Source organism: Cebus imitator, unplaced genomic scaffold (genome assembly GCF_001604975.1).
Source record: "Cebus imitator isolate Cc_AM_T3 unplaced genomic scaffold, Cebus_imitator-1.0 Scaffold10, whole genome shotgun sequence".
NCBI classification, from domain to species: Eukaryota; Metazoa; Chordata; class Mammalia; order Primates; family Cebidae; genus Cebus; species Cebus imitator.
In genome coordinates this window covers 2,698,458-2,716,589 of record NW_016107325.1, presented here as the reverse complement: position 1 = coordinate 2,716,589, position 18,132 = coordinate 2,698,458, and the positions used below count along the sequence as shown (strand labels likewise).

General features: G+C 35.5%; 1 protein-coding gene across 4 annotated transcripts in view; it reads left to right on the top strand.

Moving 5' to 3' along the window:
* The window catches only part of CCDC148 (coiled-coil domain containing 148), a 200,835-nt gene that overhangs the window by 23,307 nt on the left and 159,396 nt on the right, over positions 1–18,132 (top strand). For 3 of the 4 annotated variants that reach the window (XM_017547333.2, XM_017547342.2, XM_017547359.2), the window contains exons 4-8: positions 1,284–1,387; positions 5,580–5,662; positions 5,865–6,016; positions 7,163–7,258; positions 7,340–7,521. In XM_017547333.2, coding sequence (XP_017402822.1) covers positions 1,284–1,387; positions 5,580–5,662; positions 5,865–6,016; positions 7,163–7,258; positions 7,340–7,521 — 617 coding nt within the window. Of the gene's footprint in view, positions 1–1,283; positions 1,388–5,193; positions 5,290–5,579; positions 5,663–5,864; positions 6,017–7,162; positions 7,259–7,339; positions 7,522–18,132 lie in introns of those variants that run through there. The other variant, XM_037745317.1, reaches the window with a different exon arrangement.

Below are 18,132 nucleotides of genomic sequence, written 5' to 3'. Positions count from 1 at the left end.
GTATAAGTTAGAGTCTAACCAGGGAACAGACATCACTTGAGGATTTAGAGTAGAGTGGTTTTTAATATAGGAAAATGGGTATGCAAGTGATAGCACTGAGAAGACGGAGGACTGGGAGGCAATACAGAGATTGACAAGTACAGGAAATCACTGCCATCTGTAGGTCAGGGAGACATACAGAAGAAGCAAGGCAGTGCCACATTCCATGGGGTGAGGTTACCCAGAGATAGTTGGAACCATAGTGGAACTGCCCAGAGAAAAGTTGGAGCAATGATACCATGCAAATGCTCCTGGAGACCCTGTGAGAGTAGAGAAGGCAAGATGACGTAATCCTTCAGCTTCTCCTTTCTTCCCTGCCTTCAGTCTCCCATCCCAGTGTCTTGCTTTGGCTGAAGCCAACTGATAGGGGTGCCTGAGAAACACAGTCTGCTCTGTGAGACGGAGCAGATCAGGCAAACAGCCAGAAATGGCAAACAGATCCAGGGCTGATATAACTTTTCAGCAGAAACCCAAAGCATTAATTATGTACTATATTTTTTAAAAGTCATAAGATTGAGGAAAAATTAAGTTTAGTTGAAAATTTAGATTTCAATGCTACATGATTTTTCATATTTCTTTAAGTATCTTCAAATAAATATTTGCTTAAATTAGGAAATTTTATTTACAAAGACATACATAGAGTTGAAAGATTAAAATTGTGTGTTCAAGGTCATATTTCTAGAAAGTATTGAAGCCAGGCCTTCTAAAAACTTATCCAAGGAATCTTTCCCATCTTATGCTGAGGGATCAGATACAAACCAATCTAAACACCAAGGTTCTTTGTTACTCTGATGTTTATGAGCTTTATAATCTTGACCACATCTTTTAACTTCTCATACATTCAATATTCTCCTCCAAAAATGTGAATAAAGATGACTGTGATGGCTGATAGGGAAGATAAATCCAAAAGGGGAGAAATGAAACCTCTTGAAAAAATTTCTGGGGTTATTTGAATTAAGGTATTATTCCTTTAATGTATGGAAAATAGAATGACTTCACCTTTGTTTTAATAAGTACATTAAAAACAGTTCTTAAGTTGGTTAGTATTCCAAGCCATTTTTCTTTCTCCTCCCTGCTTTTAAAAATCAAACTTATTTTAGGTAGATTTTGTGTTAGAAGATGCACTGGTAAGAATTTAAAAAGAGGAACTATTTAACTTAGAAAATTCAGATTAAACATTTCTGTTATGGAAAACACATTCTGAAAACTTTGCACTTGCTCTTCTTTTGTTCCTCTAAATCTAGATCAGAAAAGCAATGTTGACTTCAAAGATATCCAAAGAACAAACACTAGTAAAACAACACAAGCAAGTGTGGTGGCAGGAATACCAGAGGCTGAATGAAATCAGGTAAGAAATGGGGGAAATAGTAAGAACACGTAGGAATTACTAGGACTAGCACTTATCTTTTCAGATGTTCTATAACGTTCCATGTTAATTAACCATTACAATAAAAATTTAAAGTTACAATTTGAATGTGAGTCAGATTAAAATCCTTTCATTTCTTCAGCTTAATCTGAAATCCAGTGAATATATTAATATGGCTTTTGTTTCCTGTTGGAAAAAAGATAATCTTCTGTATGTGCCAGTCACTTCCACACTCCCACTCTTATACTTGAGTTTAGTGTTTACCTTTTTATACTTAGCATATTGGATTATAATGTTTTGGTTACATGTTTTTTCTTCCCTATAAAGTGGTAAACATCCTATCAAGGGCAAACATCTCATCGTATTCATTTTTATATAGTAGAATACATAGGAGAGATGTAAATGCCTTTAATACATGGATGAACTAATGAACAAGGAGTTCAAGTCATGAATCGTTTCTGGATGTAATTGAATCATGACTAACTTACTCAATTTTGATTTTTGACTGATTATTTCCAACATTCACTTAAAGATAAATTAAAATGAAATATTGATTCTATAGTTGATCTTAATTTTAATCTTTGAAAAAATAGTTTTTTGCAAAGGTCAAGGCGAAAAGAGAAGGCAAATGTGTTTCTCCTTCATTTATAGCATATATATTTGTTTTAATGATGATATTTATAAAGTGTGCTTTTAAAACGTGCATTTTAAAGCATTTATTTTATATCAAAGGAGGTAATTTCTGTGGTCTTATTTTAAGTAAAGTTTCTAAATACTATTTATTTTTAGGTGTTTTCATGTTGATGAGTTTCTTATTCTGGCAGATGGCTCCTCTATGTGAAATAGAAGGCTTATAATTGAAAATGGCTTTACATTATTGTGTAACTTAAAACAAAAAAAAAGTTATATGGATTTCATCACCATACATATACTATTAAAAACAATAAAATTAGACCCATCGTATCCCACAAAAAATCACCTTTTGTGGAGAGAATGTTTGAGGCTATTGAAAATTTATTTTTGGAAAATTTGCATAACTTGAAACATGCTAAAAAGGAAAGCCATTAGGAAGATTTAATTACGGTGTTCCATGATGCAAGTTCAAATGTAAAGGAAGACACTGGGAAAAGTTTTTTTTGTTTGTTTGTTTTTTTCAATCTTGGCTATTCCACATCTTTTTTAATATGTATATTAAGTTGTTCTTAAGCTAAGTAGTAGAGGTGAATACATATCATTATGGAAAATAATTCTTTTGGCTGACCTAGAATGACACAAAGAAAATGGAAGTGAGGAACATTTAAGTAATAATAACCTTAATGTCTCAGTGTCTCAGAATTTGTAAGGGCTGAAAATTGGACAAAATGAAGAATTCCAGGATAAGTTTATGTGTTATTCTAGATTGAAGGCAAATTTCAGTATGTGTTCAGCGCAACTAAAAACTAACAGCAATGGGAGATAAGTTAGAGAAATGACTACCTTGTGGAGAATTTAGGGCCACCAACAAATTAGAAGTAGTGGAAGTCCTATCAGTGTTTGTCAACCTTTAGAAATCAACATTCCCTTTTAGTAAGTAAGATTCTATGCCTTATCATAAAAAGACTACATTTAAGAATCTCAGGCAGGCAGAGGATAAGGGCCTATAATGACCCTAACATTTGTTAGGTAATTTAATATGTGCCAGGTAGTTTTAGGTTGAGCAAAAGCCACAATTATTTTGCACTAACCAAATATGTTAAGTCCTTTACACATTTTATCTCACTTAATACTTACAATGACCCTACAAAGTAGTCATCATTACTCTCCTAATTTTACAGATGAGAATCCTGAGTCTTAGATGATGAAAGTTATTTGTAGATGATAAATAACCTAGTCTGTGTAGAGCTAGGATTGGAACACTTGCCCCTAACTTCTATGCTTTATGACCTTGGAGTTGAGTAGCTTTTCCTTTTTTCTACAGGGTTCTGTTTACATCACCTGTGATCCAGCTGGTCTAGCCTTGCTGGCAAAAACAAAAGAAGTTTTGTCAGGGTGTGGTGGTGCATACCTGTAGCCCCAGCTACTTGGGAGGCTGAGGCAGGAGGATCACTCGAGCCTAGGAGGTCAAGGCTGCAGTACATTATGATTGCACCCGTGAACAGTCACTGCACACTAGCCTGGGCAACATCGTGAGACCCTCAATATCTAAAAACAACAACAAAACAAAATGAAAACATGTTGCCAACCTTTAATTTTTTGAAATCTGTTCTAAGAAAACTACATAAAATTTTCAAATGTAAAATTATGTTTAATATTTACATTTATACAGTTTTATTTAAAATATGTTATGCCTTATCAAACTATACCCCTTGAGGTCTTTGATACACTTTCCCAGAGGCACTTTCTCTCTTGTTTCATTCTGGTACCACAAAGACTCCCTTGAGTTTTTGTGTGCTCATTTGCCCAGATGACTTATTAATCTACTCAGTGCAACCACCTACAGATAAGACACCCTGGTCAAGGGCATTTTTGAGCCTTCAGGTGTCTACCTTGGTATATGTTCTTATCCTTCCAGGAAGGTGCCAAAGTTCTAGGTGGGGAATCAGTCTCCTCAGAACATCAAAAATTACCCATATCTTCATTTTTCTGGCAGTTTGTATGCTCTGTTATGACTTTCTGGGTGCCGAGCTAGATGGTTTTTAAGTGCTATGTTTTTGGTTAAACAAATCTGTTCTGGAATAACTTCTGGTTTGACTCAACGATTATGCACTCATCCTCCATGTAACAGTTGCAAATGTGATCTTAAAAATATTTCTGGCAGAAACTACCTGCTGGAAAAATAGACAGTGAGGTTTCATTTACAATATCACCCTTCCTTTATACATTTAAACAAAAACCAAAACCCTGTCCAATGTAAATTGGCTTAGAAAATAATGATATATACATAAAATGGAATACTGTGGAGTCATTACAATGATAATTATGAAAACTATTTAGAAACATCTAAAAAAATTAGTGTTAGGCAAAAAAAAATCCTGCAATATAAAATGTTAAATATGCCATGGTTATGGCCATGTGCAATATACATACATGTACATGAGGGCTAGAAACTTATCTGGAAAAATAAAAATAATTGTATTAAAGTTATAATTGTTGCTTCTTTATTTTATACCATTTTAATACTGTAATAATCATGATACAACTTTTTTCTATGATTTAATCAAATCTGCCATAAGCAAGGGAAGATTATAATGTTTTTGGATGCCCATTTAGAGTTAGTTATGGTTTTACTCTAAAAATTGACTATATTTTAAAAACATATAGGCCAGATATGGTGGCTCATGCCTGTAATTCCAGCCCTTTGGGAGGTCGAGGTGGGTGGGTCACCTGATGTCAGGAGTTCAAGACCAGCCTGGCCAATGTAGTAAAACTCTTTCTCTACTAAAAATACACACACACACACACACACACACACACACACACACACACACAAGCTAGGTGTGGTGGTGCATGCCTGTAGTTCCACCTACTCAGGAGGCTTAGGGATGAGAATCACTTGAACACCAGAGACAGAGGTTGCAGTGAACCAAGATTGTGCCACTGCACTCCAGCCTGAGTGACCAAGCGAGACTGCATAAAAAAAATACATATGTACATACAAAAAAATGTGTACATATTTATAAGCTCATGAAGATCTGTTGCTCTAATTAGCGTATTAAAAATAAAATATAATTTTACTTCCATCTCCGTAATTCAGGGTCTCATCATTTCTGAACTTTTAAAATTATCTCCTTATTGTTCCAGGTTTGTCTGACCCCTTCTCCTTCATCTTCCATCTCTATTGCTCACATCTCCTTCTGATCTATCTTGCTGCATTGGGAATCTTTCTGAAACCCGCATCTGAGGAGGTGAGGTCAGCTTGCTGTCCTTCAGTGCTTCCCAATGCACTCTCCACATGCTCTGCCAGCACCTGCTGTGAGCTGGCCTTTGCTCCCGCTGTTTCTTCTGCCTGAGCCTATGTATCTAACTCAGTGTCTAGCAAGGACCCAAGCCATGTTAAGAATTTAGTACAGTACATGGTTTAAATAAATGAACGGATGACAAAGCCACATTAGATTAAATATCTCTTTGGTTATTTTTTTAAAACCTAGATGTATGTTCATGATCATAACATTTATTGAGCTCACATCTATTTCAGATGTAAAATGGAATCTGAAATAAAATCCCTTCTCAATGAAGAGAACATTGGAAATGAATGTCTTTGTGACCTTACACATTTTGGTAAGATTTTTTGATCCCATAATTAAAGGGGAGTCTTATTTTGAAGAATGAGAATGGGCCACTCACTTCATGTTCTTTTAATATTAGCTGCCATTTGTTTTTTTCTAAAGGAATCCCCAAATCGGCACTCTAAGGATCTGTTCTTGGAGATACTTAAAATAATAATAATGTGTTCCTCTGATTCAATTTTGTTTCACCGTAGAGCAAGAGCTATCAGAGCAATGGCACACATATCTTAAAAATGTGATAAATCCTGTTCAGCAGCTGAGAGCAGATCTAAAATACAGACAGCGTCACACTTTGCAGCATTCACACCTACATATTGAGTTTAACTCCATGAAAGTATTGGAAGAGGTTAGTATGTTACCTTTATTTTCGATAATGTAATATTTCATTTTTGTCCCAAGTAGAAGAGTTTGAGATAAGAAACAAACATGTGCAATTTGTGTATTAAATCATATTAATATGTAATTGATATTTAAATAGATCAGCTAATTCTGTCCACTAAATATTTTAAACACATGCCTGAACTCTGTCCAGGCACCCTCATTTCTTGCCTGGAATGTTCCAGTGGCCTCATAACTGGCTTCCCAGCTTTCATTCTTGCCTCTCCTCCCATTGCATCCTGGGATCTTACCCCAGTGCAAGGGGATTAAGTCATCCTGCTGCTGAAATTTCCCAGGAGCTCCTGTGAGTACCTAAGTCCTTCTATCCACCTAGCCCACTTTTTGCTTCTTCAATCACATCTCCTAACTGACAATCTCCCTTTCCCATAAAAGCTCAGTTACCACCCTGGCTGGCCTTCTTTCTGTTTCTCCTACATGCCAGGCCCATTCCTGTACTGGCCATTTCCTCTGTCCCATTGATGTCACTTTTTGCCATTTAGATCTTGGCTTAAATGTCCTCTTCTCTGAGAGTCCTGTGCTTAGAAGCCACAGTCACTCCCTATTATACCACCCTTTTTGACATTGCCTTCCTGCTCCTGACCCCTTCCCACATATCTTTATTAGTTTGTCAGCTGCTTCCCCTCAACTGAGCATAAGCTTCTTGAGTATAGGTGTGCTATGTTTGATAAAAATTTAGGTGGTGGTAAATTTTTCAGTTACTCTGTAATGTTGTTATATTGCTTTTATAAATAATAAAAAAATAGAAATGTATGCCCAGATGGCGATTAGAGGCAAGGGTGCAAGAGAAGGAAGGGGTGATTGGAGCAGAGACATCTAGTAAGTTCTCTGCATTACCACAGAGAAAATAAAAATGTGGCTGCAGAGTGGCTGTGACCGCACTGTACTTTCTGAGCTTACTTTTGGGATGTCTGGGAACCTCATTGCAGCTCATTTGTCTGATGAGCACTGCCTACCTGACTGGCATCTCTTTAACTTTCTTCCACAGGTCTTTAAACTTAATCACTGATTGGCTTTTGAGAATAATTCTTGTGTCTTTATAAGAATTGAATGAATTGCAATAATTTGCATGCTACTTGTTCCAAATGTCCTGTAGGTTGACTTTGTGAAGAAACAATTGAAAGCTGCCTTTGAAAGACTTAGTCTGGAGCAACAGAGAATAGAAAATGATCTTTCAGACTGGACTATAAAGGCAAGTGTGATGTGGCTAGTAATTTATGTGTTTATCAATTTGTTATTTATGTTAAATAAATAATCGTATACCTTTTTTCAGATACTACATCATTCTTTGGAAGAAAAGGCTAACCGGCTTAGTGAACTGCCCATTGAATTAGAAAGTTTGGAATGCCCATACCCTGATTTGAAATCAGCAATCCTTAGTGAGTTCTTTAAGTTTACACAGAAATATCAAAAGAAGCTTCAACACTTTGATTTGCAATTGGAAGACATATACAGGTGATAAGATAAAACTAACTGAGTCCTGTGTAGACTTTTGACACTAACTTTTTATTTTTGTTTGGGATCACTATACTTCTGATTTACTGTATAATTACTCTGTAGTTAGAATACAATCAATAAATGTTTAGATTGACTATTTGCTGAATGGAGAGGGTTTTAGTTTAAAAAAAAATTCTTGACATAATAGCTCTTAAGATTATTATAAGGTTAAAACATGATGAAAATATCTCTCTTATTGAGCTCTTCACTACACAGGTAAGAAATAGTTTTCAAATATGAATTTTCAGTAACCACAACTTTTCATTTCAAGATACTCTGCAGTAATTGATACAATGGAAAATGTACCCATAGAATTATGTTACTTGTAATTGACTGTAATTTTATCCTATGATAAACACAATATGTTTTCTAAATTTTAAAATAATTTTTTCCACGTGTTAAATTTCATTTTTAGGAAATACACTTCTAGTTTTCTCCCAAGAATGATTATCCACGTCTGCATGGCAAATATAATGTTCAGTGATGTAAAATTCAGTTTAGCAGTGGTCATCTTCTCTAGCATCTTCTACATTAAAATTCACTTAGAAGACAAATCCAGATACACCACTCTGAACTTGATCAGCGATCTACCTTATAGTGTGTATAAGGTTTCTAGGGGACATTTTGTAGAGAAACAGCTTTGTGTGCTATGATATTGACCTCAATATTTTCCCCAAAGAATGTATATTTTGAAAGAAAAATACTGAAGGGCCACGTTTAAAATAAATTAAAATAAAAGGTTTATAACTTTGGAATGGAAGAAAATGAATATGACAAATGTTTATATTTCTTATGAATTGCCTGTTAACTGCAGCTCCTCTGTATGAAACTACTACTAGTAAGAAATAAATACCAGGAGGAAAAAAGCCTTAAATTATACCAAGTAGAGTTATTGCTTTGGTAGCTTCCTGATGCAGACTCTTCAGTTGCAGCTTCTATTTGTCTCAGCACACTTGTCAGTGAATAGACCCAATCCTAGGTGAAGTTGGAGCCCTTTTCTTGAGGTTAGCTTCTCCCCATCACACACCTTTTTGTCTCCTGAGAGCCTTTCCTTCCCCATCTCTCTCCTTTCTTCCCTCCTATCTTGCAATAAAGCTGAGAAATAAATTAATAACATGTAATATACACTTGATGATGGATTAATTATGTTAACTGGAAGTCAGTCATAGTGAGGTACTGATGCAACCATGCACTACAGTTATGTCTCCAATTGTTAAATGAACATTCTCCCTCCACTCCCCGTCCCAATCTTATTAAAGAGATTTTAGAACTCATCAAGAAAGAGGATTTGTTTGTTTGATAGTGGAGAGGGCATTATAATCAGGCTGATTAACTGCAGCTGTGAAGAAGGTGAATCTGATCCTATTCATTTAAAGCAAGTTGGCTGGCCCAGGACCTCCTCTCCCAAATGATACCTTGTCCCCCTGAGAAAGCTGACTGAAATCATGATGTTTCTAGATTAGCAACTGCCTGACAGGGAGGAGTTTGCCTTAGCAAATGGCAAGGAAGTCTGAAATGGCTTCCTTCCAGTAAGACCTATTCTTCACAGCCCATTTTCTTCTTTCTTTTAAATCTAATTTCAATTGCTGCTCTTTCATAATGCAACCCTGTGTGACTCAGAAACAGTTGGGATTCACAGCTACACTGAAATTACTGAAGACTAAGTGGAGGATTAGATTAATATACATCACATACTAAGAGTTCTGCAGAAGGAAGAAATATTGAGGATAAAATAGCTTAGGAAGGCTTGATGGAGGAAGTAAAATTCACTATGGACTTTGAAGAAGGGGTATGCTTAGCATAGGCAGAAGGGGGTAGAGAGGGCATTCTAAGAAGGGAGATTAAATGACTAGACTGTAAACCCCTTGAGGACAAAGTAATTTAGTAGTTATATTTGTATCCTTAGCATCTTCTAAATAAACGATTGTTCAAGTGAGTTGAATTTGAAGGGAAAAACAATGAAGGCAAGGCTTGTTATGGGAACAATAGGAATCTACTTTGGAGGAAGATAAAGTTCATAAATTATAGTTTAATAGTCTGGTTGCCACCTATAATTATCCAAAATACATTTTACACAGTTGATGATGTGTTTTACTCGATGAATATTTATTGAATAAACTTTAATACTCAGTAGTCATTGCAAGCTCCCTGGTAGGGGGTTCAACAGACAGATTAGTTTAGTATATGGCTTTGCCTCTGAGAAAGCTAGAAATATTTGGGGAAAGAAACATGTATACATTTACCCTGACCAAATAAAAATAACATGCAAACGTCAACTAAAGAAAATATTTTATAAATATGTTGGCAGAAAATAATGAAGCATCAATAAAAACTGAAGTTTCAGGAGTTGGGTCTTTCATAAGAAAGAATAAAAGAGCTATTTTAAATAAATACAGAGGTTGCGACTCTCAGTAGTCCATGGCTTGTGAGCAGTAGGACATAAAAGATGCTGATCTACCTAGGACAACAAATTATAATATTATTTGTACTTCTAGTTTACCAGTATCTCTACTACTGTGATATGGCCTTTTGCCCTCTTTGTTCTAATTATTGGGTTCACATAGGTTGTGTTCATGTATGTGGGAGTGTGTGCATAGACAGTTATACACTGCTATGCTGTAAGAAAGTTGAAATATCCAGGGGACATTTTTAGTTATGAAAGGGTTTCATTGGGTTAAAGGCAGTGGACATTATGGTTAGTCCCAGTATTTATTCTAATTCTTCCTGTTTTGTAGTAGCTCACTGGTTTGGTGTGAAATGATTCCATCTCTAGATCCAAAGATAGGCAGTGATTGGGAGTACGTACCAGTCAGTGCGATCTTATTCCCCCAGGTCACAGTGACTAGCTCAGGGATGTCTAATCCTCAGGAGAGGATTAGATGAATATGCATCACATGCTGATATGGTTTGGCTATGTCCCCACCCAAATCTCACCTTGAATTGTAATAATCCCCACGTGTCAAGGCTGGGGCCAGGTGGAGAAAAGTGAATCATGGGGGCAATTTCCCTACTGTCCTCGTGGTAGTGATTAAGTCTTGAGATCTGATGGTTTTATAAATGGGAGTTCCCCTGCACAAATGCTCTTGCTTGAAACCATGTAAGATGTGACTTTGCTTCTCCTTTGCCTTCTGCCATAATAGCGCGAGGCCTCCCCAGCCATGTGTAACTATGAGTTAATTAAACCTCTTTCTTTTAAAAATTACTCAGTCTTGGGTATGTCTTTATTAGCAGCATCAGAACAGACTAATGCACATGCTAATATTTCTGCAGAGGAAAGAAACATTGAGGATAAAATAATTTAGGAGGATTGATAGAAGAAGTAAAATTCACTGTGAACTTTGAAGAATGGGTAGGGTTAGCATAGGCTTCCCTGAGCAAAGCTCAGGACTTTTGTTAGGTGCTTGTGAGAAGCAGTTATCTTTTCTTCTGCATGGCTGAGGTTGCTGCTGGCAGTCATCTGGTGACCAAAGGAAGACAGCCCTTGAAGACAGGGCAGAGACGGGGAGTCCTGGAGAAACTGAGCTGGTGCCTTATTTGAATGGCATAGGAAGTCCACCTCACTGCTGGAGTTTTAAGGGCCATTAGTCCAATTATTGTCTTAAACCAGCGTGACTTGAATTTTTAGTTGTTTGCAACTAAAAACATCCCTAATTCGACACAATAGTTGATTTGGCTTCAAAATATCCATAACTCATGGAATTAATCTGAAGAATTATTTAAAATATTCTAATTTATTAGGAAGATTAAGCTTGTAAAATCAACCAAACTTTAAAAATGAAGTTTAACTAGTGGTTGAGGGATGGGACTTGCACAGCCAAATATAAATACATATTTTAAAATCAAAATAAGTTAAAGTTCTATGTGACTATGGAGTATGTAGCAGATCAGTAGAATAAAATAGAAATAAAACAGAAAAATATGATTTAATTTAGTATAAAGGCAAATTTCAAAACTGGGGAATATTGGATTATTTAAGAGATAGCATTAGATAACAGGCAATTTTAAGATAAGGTTAGATCTCTTCATTCTATTTGACACAACTAACTCCAGATGCATTAAGATATGAAGAAGTAAAGTCATAAAAGAATGAGATAAAAATTAAGTAATCTTGAAATGCAGAAGACAATTCAAAGCCTATTTTCAGTGAAACTCATAAAGGAAAAGTTTAAATAAATACAATTACATAAACATTTAAAAAAATCTAGCATGATAGTTTCTCAGAGAAGTTTTAACTCTAGTAAATAGAGGCTTTTGGTTTCCAGTCTAGCACATAGAAATATAGTTGTCACTAGCCTCTAACAACAAATAAAAAGCTGAACAAACTAAAAAATGAACAGCTCTTCTTTGTTCTATCAGATGAGTGAGACCACAGCGCAAAGTGCTGCCCCCAAAATTGGAGAGACAGGAAGATACAAAGAATTACAACTTACTGGAACAGAAACCCATGAGCAGAAACCTCTGCAGGAACCAGTAATGAGCTAAGAATCCCTGAACTGTAATTGATAAACTGCTAGAGGCTCAGTGTGGACAACTCTGGTAGTTAAAAACTCCAGGAAGACCCAGTCATAGGAGATGCTCCACATTTTTGTGAGTTTTACTCCAGGAGCTATAGTAAGTCCTCATTATAAATATCTGAGAAAAATTCCCTTGTACTTCTGGCAGCAGGAGGATGAAAGGAACCAACTTGATCTATGCATTCAGGGCAATGCCAGTCAAAATCCCAGCAAATAGATTTTTGGATATAGACTAGCTAGCTGACTCTAAAGTTTATGTGGAAAGATGAAAAACCCATATAGCCAGATCAATATTGAAAGAGAAGAGCAAAGTTGGAGGACTGATACTCCCTAACTTTAAGACTTACAGTAATCAAGATTGTGTGGTATGACCAGAGAATAGCCAAGCAGATCCACAGAATAGAATGAAGAACCAAGAAATAGATCCACATAGGTGTGATGTTTGACAAAGGAACAGAGGCAATACAATGAAGCAAAAATAATCTTTTCAACAAATGTTACTGGAACAACTAGACACGCATATGCAAAAAAAAAAAAAAAGAATCTAGACACCTCTCACAAAAACTAACTCAAAATGTATAGGACTAAATGTCGAGCATAAAACTGTAAAACTCTTAGAAGATAACATAGGAGAAAACCTAGATAGTCGTGGGTATGACAATTACTTTTGAGACCAAAAGCATGATCCATAAATGAAATAATTGATAAGCTGAACTCATTAAAATGACAAACTTATGCTCTGCAAGAGACAATGTCAAGAAAATGAGAAGAAAAGCTGAAGGATGAGAGAAAATATTGCAAAAGACACATCTGATAAAAGACTGTTGTCCAAAATACACAAATTACTTTTAAAACTCAACAATAAGGAAACAAACAACCTGATTAAAATATGGGCAAAATCCTGAAGACACCTCACCAAAAAAGATATACAGATGGCATATAAGTACATGAAAAGATGGTCCACATTATGTGCCACTAGAGAATGCAAATTAAGACAAGATACCCACACACACTTATTAGAATGGCCAAAATCCAGAACACTGACAACACCAAATGCTGACAAATATGTAGAGCAACAGGACCTCTTCTTCATTGCTGGTGAGAATTCAAAATGGTACGGCCACTTTGGAAGTCAGTTTGGCAGTTTCTTATAAAACTAAATATACTTCTACCATACAATCCAGCAATCATGCTTCTTGGTATTTACCCAAATGAATCAAAAATATATGTCAACACAAAAACCTGCAAATGGATGTTTATAGTAGATTTATTCATAATTGCTAAAACTTGGAAGTGACCAAGATGTTCTTTGGGAGGTGAATGGATAAATAAACTGTGGTACACACAGACAATGAAATTTTATTCAATGCTAAAAAGAAAAGAACTAGCAAGCCAGGAAAAGACATGCAGGAAATTTAAATGCATGTAACTGTGAAAGAAGCCAATCTGAAAAAGCCACATAGTATATTATTCCAACAGTATGGCATTCTGGAAAAGGCAACATTATGGATTCAGTAAAAAAATTAGTGTTGCCAGGGGTTAGAAGGGAGCAATAAAATGAGTAGGCAGAGCGCAGTGTAGTGTTAGGACAATAGAACTGTTCTGTGTAATACTACAATGGTAGATAAATGTCATTACATGTTTGTCAAAACTCATAGGATATACGGCACCAAGAGTGAATCCTAATATAAACTATGGACTTTGGGTAATAATGTGTCATTGTAGATTCATTGATTATGACAAATGTACTCTCTGGCAAGGATTACTGTTGGTGGAAGAGGTTTTATTTTTCACGGGAGCTGAGGATAAATGGGAACTCTGTATACTTGCTGCTTAATTTGGTGTGACTCTAAAACTGTGCTAAGAATATAAAGTTTATTAATTTAAACAGAGACAGAAAAAAATTAAAATTTAATTGCTATGTAACTGTTTCAGAGCATAGTAAAAGGAGGGAAACTTCTAAGTTATCTTTATGAAGCAAGTATAACATTGATAGAAAATCTTGAAAAATATTGCACACATACAAAAACTGTGGCCCAATCTCACTTGTATCTATTAATACAAAAATTATAAATAAAATATTCAATCTCATGATTCCAGCATCTTAAAATAGTTAATGTAAAGATATCCATTATGGCTTATCCTCCTGAACACTGAAATGCTATTAAAAAACTAAAATTTATTCTTTAAAAATGTAAATATAATAGATGAATACTTTTTGCTATAATAAACTATATAAACTTCTAAAAACTTGATAGGAAAACAAGAGAAGTATTTTTATTAGTGACAAGTCTGTAAACACCACCATTCTTTAATGTTATTTTGGAAATACTAGGAAACACAATTAGATAAGACAAAGATATTAGAGTTATAAAATATAGATGTAGATAAAATTATCTTATTTGCAGATAGTGAGTTTTTACAAGAAAAACTCATGCAAACAATGGAAAAAGTCTATAGAAACAAGATAATTTAGTAAGATGGCTGGGTATAAATTTATTATAAATAAAACCCAAATTTTCATGTATATATAAACAATGGCCATCTAGATCTCATGAAAGGAACAAACAGTTTGTAATAGCAATAAAAAAATAGAATATTTGGGAATTAATTTAATAAGAAATATAAAAAAATCTGTACTATAGGAAAAAAAATTCTAAATGTTCCTGAAGGACATAAAACTTAAAGCCATATTTTAGTCTCAGAATAGAAGATTTAATAATTATAGATATATTTTTCCTCAGTCTATAAATTTAATGTGATCTCAAAAAAGTATTCACAGGATTATTTGAATTTACATTAAAAAAGAATACCTAGGAGAATTCTGGGGAAAAGAAGCAATAATGAGGGAGAACTATTGCTATCTTATATTAAGCATTTTATAAACTGTAGCATGTTGTCATGAATAGATAGGTCAATAGATGTGATTTGGGCTCAGATAATCTGAAATCTTTGAAGGAATTTGGATTCAGAATTGAGTAAAATGGAAAACAGGCAAGGAGTGAGGCATTCATTTTGCTCATGTGATCATATTCTGAAATTATAGCGTCCTGAGGTGGTAGGTGGGGCCTTTCATAATCGTGACAGAGGAATTATTGGGTAAGTCATATAATATCTAGTCATAAGCTCCTTTTTGCTTAAAGAGCTTGAGTAGTTTTTATCATCTGCAACTAAATCTAACAGATATGGCAAGAGTGTGGGGAAATAGGTATTTTATATTCTGCTAAAGGGAGTTGAAACTGATGAAACTTTTCTGTAGAGCAGATCAGCAGGACTTGCCAAATCACAAAGCACATGTCCTTTGTCCTGACAGCCTCCAAATCTCAATATTATATCATACAAATATACTTGAATATGTATACACCGATTTGTTTTTACAGTTATTCATTGCAGTAGTGAAAGATTGAGCAAAACCCTTAATATCAATAGGAACTATTTTTACAGATTATTGTACATTCATACAATACATTATTCTGCAGATAAAAAGGTGAAAATTTACATTAACCGACATGGAACAATATGTAAGGGTTAAGGTGAGGTATATAGTTAAGCAATTAAAGCAATGTACAGCCTACATTGTGTAAAACAGTAAAAAGTAAACCTATATATGTATTTATAAATTTGCTTTTACATGTCAAACAATACCCAAAAGTTGATAACATTCAGCTTGAGGGAGGGGAACCAGATGCCTGGAGGAGTAGGTGTGAGAAAGAATTTTCATTGTATCCTCTTTCATTAAACCTTTTGAATTTTGAACCATATGAATATTGTTTCTATTCTAAAATAATTTTTTAAAGGAAAAATTTGACAAGGGTAAAAAATAACAGACAGGAAAATGTCGGCAACATATCAGGTACAAAAGATTAAAATCCGTAATACATGAAGACATTTTGCAAATTAATTGAGTGGTGAACAGCCAAAAGGAAAGTGGAGCAAAGGAGATGAAGATATGACTGACTGATTCTTCATATTTTCAACAAATATTTGCAGCATCTATTGGCATAAAATATACAAAAATTCCTGTACTCATGAAATAGAAGCACACTGAAAACTGTAAACATAATACATAAGTGAATTATATACAGTAGTGTTAGAAGGTGATAAGTGCTATGAAAAAATACAAAGTAAGAGAGGTAGAAGGTATTGGGGATTGGAGGGGGCAGACTGTAATTTTAAATAGATGTTTGGGGTAGGGCTGGTTGAGAAAGTGACATAAAAGTTAGGACGGGGTTGGGAGAACTAGTCTGCAGATATTTGGGTAAAAGTATTCCAGCCAGTGTTTACCAAGGTGGGAGTAAGCCTGGTAAGAGGCCAGTGTGGCAGGAACAGAGTGACAGATCTGGAGAGTAGTAAAACGTGGGGTCCTAGAGTTATGGGTGTGGGACAGGACATTTAGAGCCTTGTAGCCATTTTTAAAACTTCCACTTTTGCTCTGTGTGATATGAGAAGCTGTTGGAAGGTGTTGTGCAGAAGTGAGCAGAGTGGCAAAATCAGACTTATGTTTTAGCAGAATCACTTTGGCAATTACTGTGTTTAAGATAAGCTGTGGGGCCGGGGGTAGAAGTGCAAGAAAATATTGGACACTAAGAGAGTTAAAGGAATCCAGGTCAGCTCTTGGATATATTTTAAAGGCAGAGCCAATAGCATCTGTTGACAGATTCAATGAGCTATGTAAGAAAAAGAGAGCAACAAGAATAGTTCCAAATAGTTGCTTTTTGTGGACTGAGCAACTAGAAGGATGGAGTTGCCATCAACTTAGACGGGAAGACTATATGTGAAGCAAGCTTTGGCTTTGGAGAAAATCAAGGGTTGAGATTTGGACACAATGAAGTTGTGATACCAGTAGGTATCCATGTAGAGATTGTGTGGATGCACACAATATGGGTTTGGGATTCACGAAAGAGATCTTGACTGGAGTTACATGGATATGAGTCATTAGCATGAGATTGGGTGTGATCACTAAAGTAGTGAGTAAAGAGAGAAAGGAGAAAATCAAAGACTGATCCCTTAGGCCTGCCAACGTTACAATGTTAGGGACAAGAGGAAGAGCCAACAAAGGACACTAAGAAAAGTCTATGAGACATGAAAACCAAGAGAGTGTAGTGTCCTGGAAGGCAAGTGAAGAGGAACCAGTCAGTCCATTGAATACATGCTGCTGATAAGTAAAATATATTGATAATTGACTGTTGGCTTTAATAGGGGTTGTTGGTGGCTTTAGTTGAAGGTTCCATTTTAATTGAAGAAGTGGAAGCAAATGCCTGATGGTATAGATTTGAATGGATAAGAAAGGAATTGAAGACGATGTGTATAGATAACTATTTTGAGAAGTTTTTACGCAAAGGAGAGCAGGGAAGTAGGGCCAGGCTTTTATGTAGTTATTTGCTTTTTTTTTTTTTTCGGTCTTTTGTTTTTGTTTTGTTTCAAGTAGGAGAAGTAGCAGTGTGTTTGATGCTCATAAGAGTAATCTAGTAAAGGATAAACTCTGATGATGCAGGCGAGACAGGAATTGCTGAATGATGTCTTGGAGTTGTAAGGAGAGTTGAGATTTAGCACACAAGTGGAGGAATGAGCACAGGTGGTTCATATGCTACTCTACCAGGTGAGGTTGCAGAGTATATGGTATAGATGCTGGGAGGGGAATGAATAGATGTTCATGGTGGGGCAGTCTGTGGAACTTTGGCAGGTAATTCTAAATGCAAATGACTAAGAAACTTATAAAAGCTTCTCTACTCATTAAAGCAACAAAAATTAAAATACTCAGATTTTTGCCTATAAAATGGTAAAACATGTATGTTTCCAGAGTGTGAAATGGTCTGGGAGAAATGGACGTTTTTATATATCATTGATGTATAATTTTTTTTGGAAGCCTGACAACATGTCATCAAAAATCTCTATAGATGTGAATACTATTTATTTCTTTAGAAATGATCTTTAAGGGGCCAGGCGCGGTGGCTCACGCCTGTAATCCCAGCACTTTGGGAGGCCGAGGCGGGTGGATCACGAGGTCAAGAGATCGAGACCATCCTGGTCAACATGGTGAAACCCCGTCTCTACT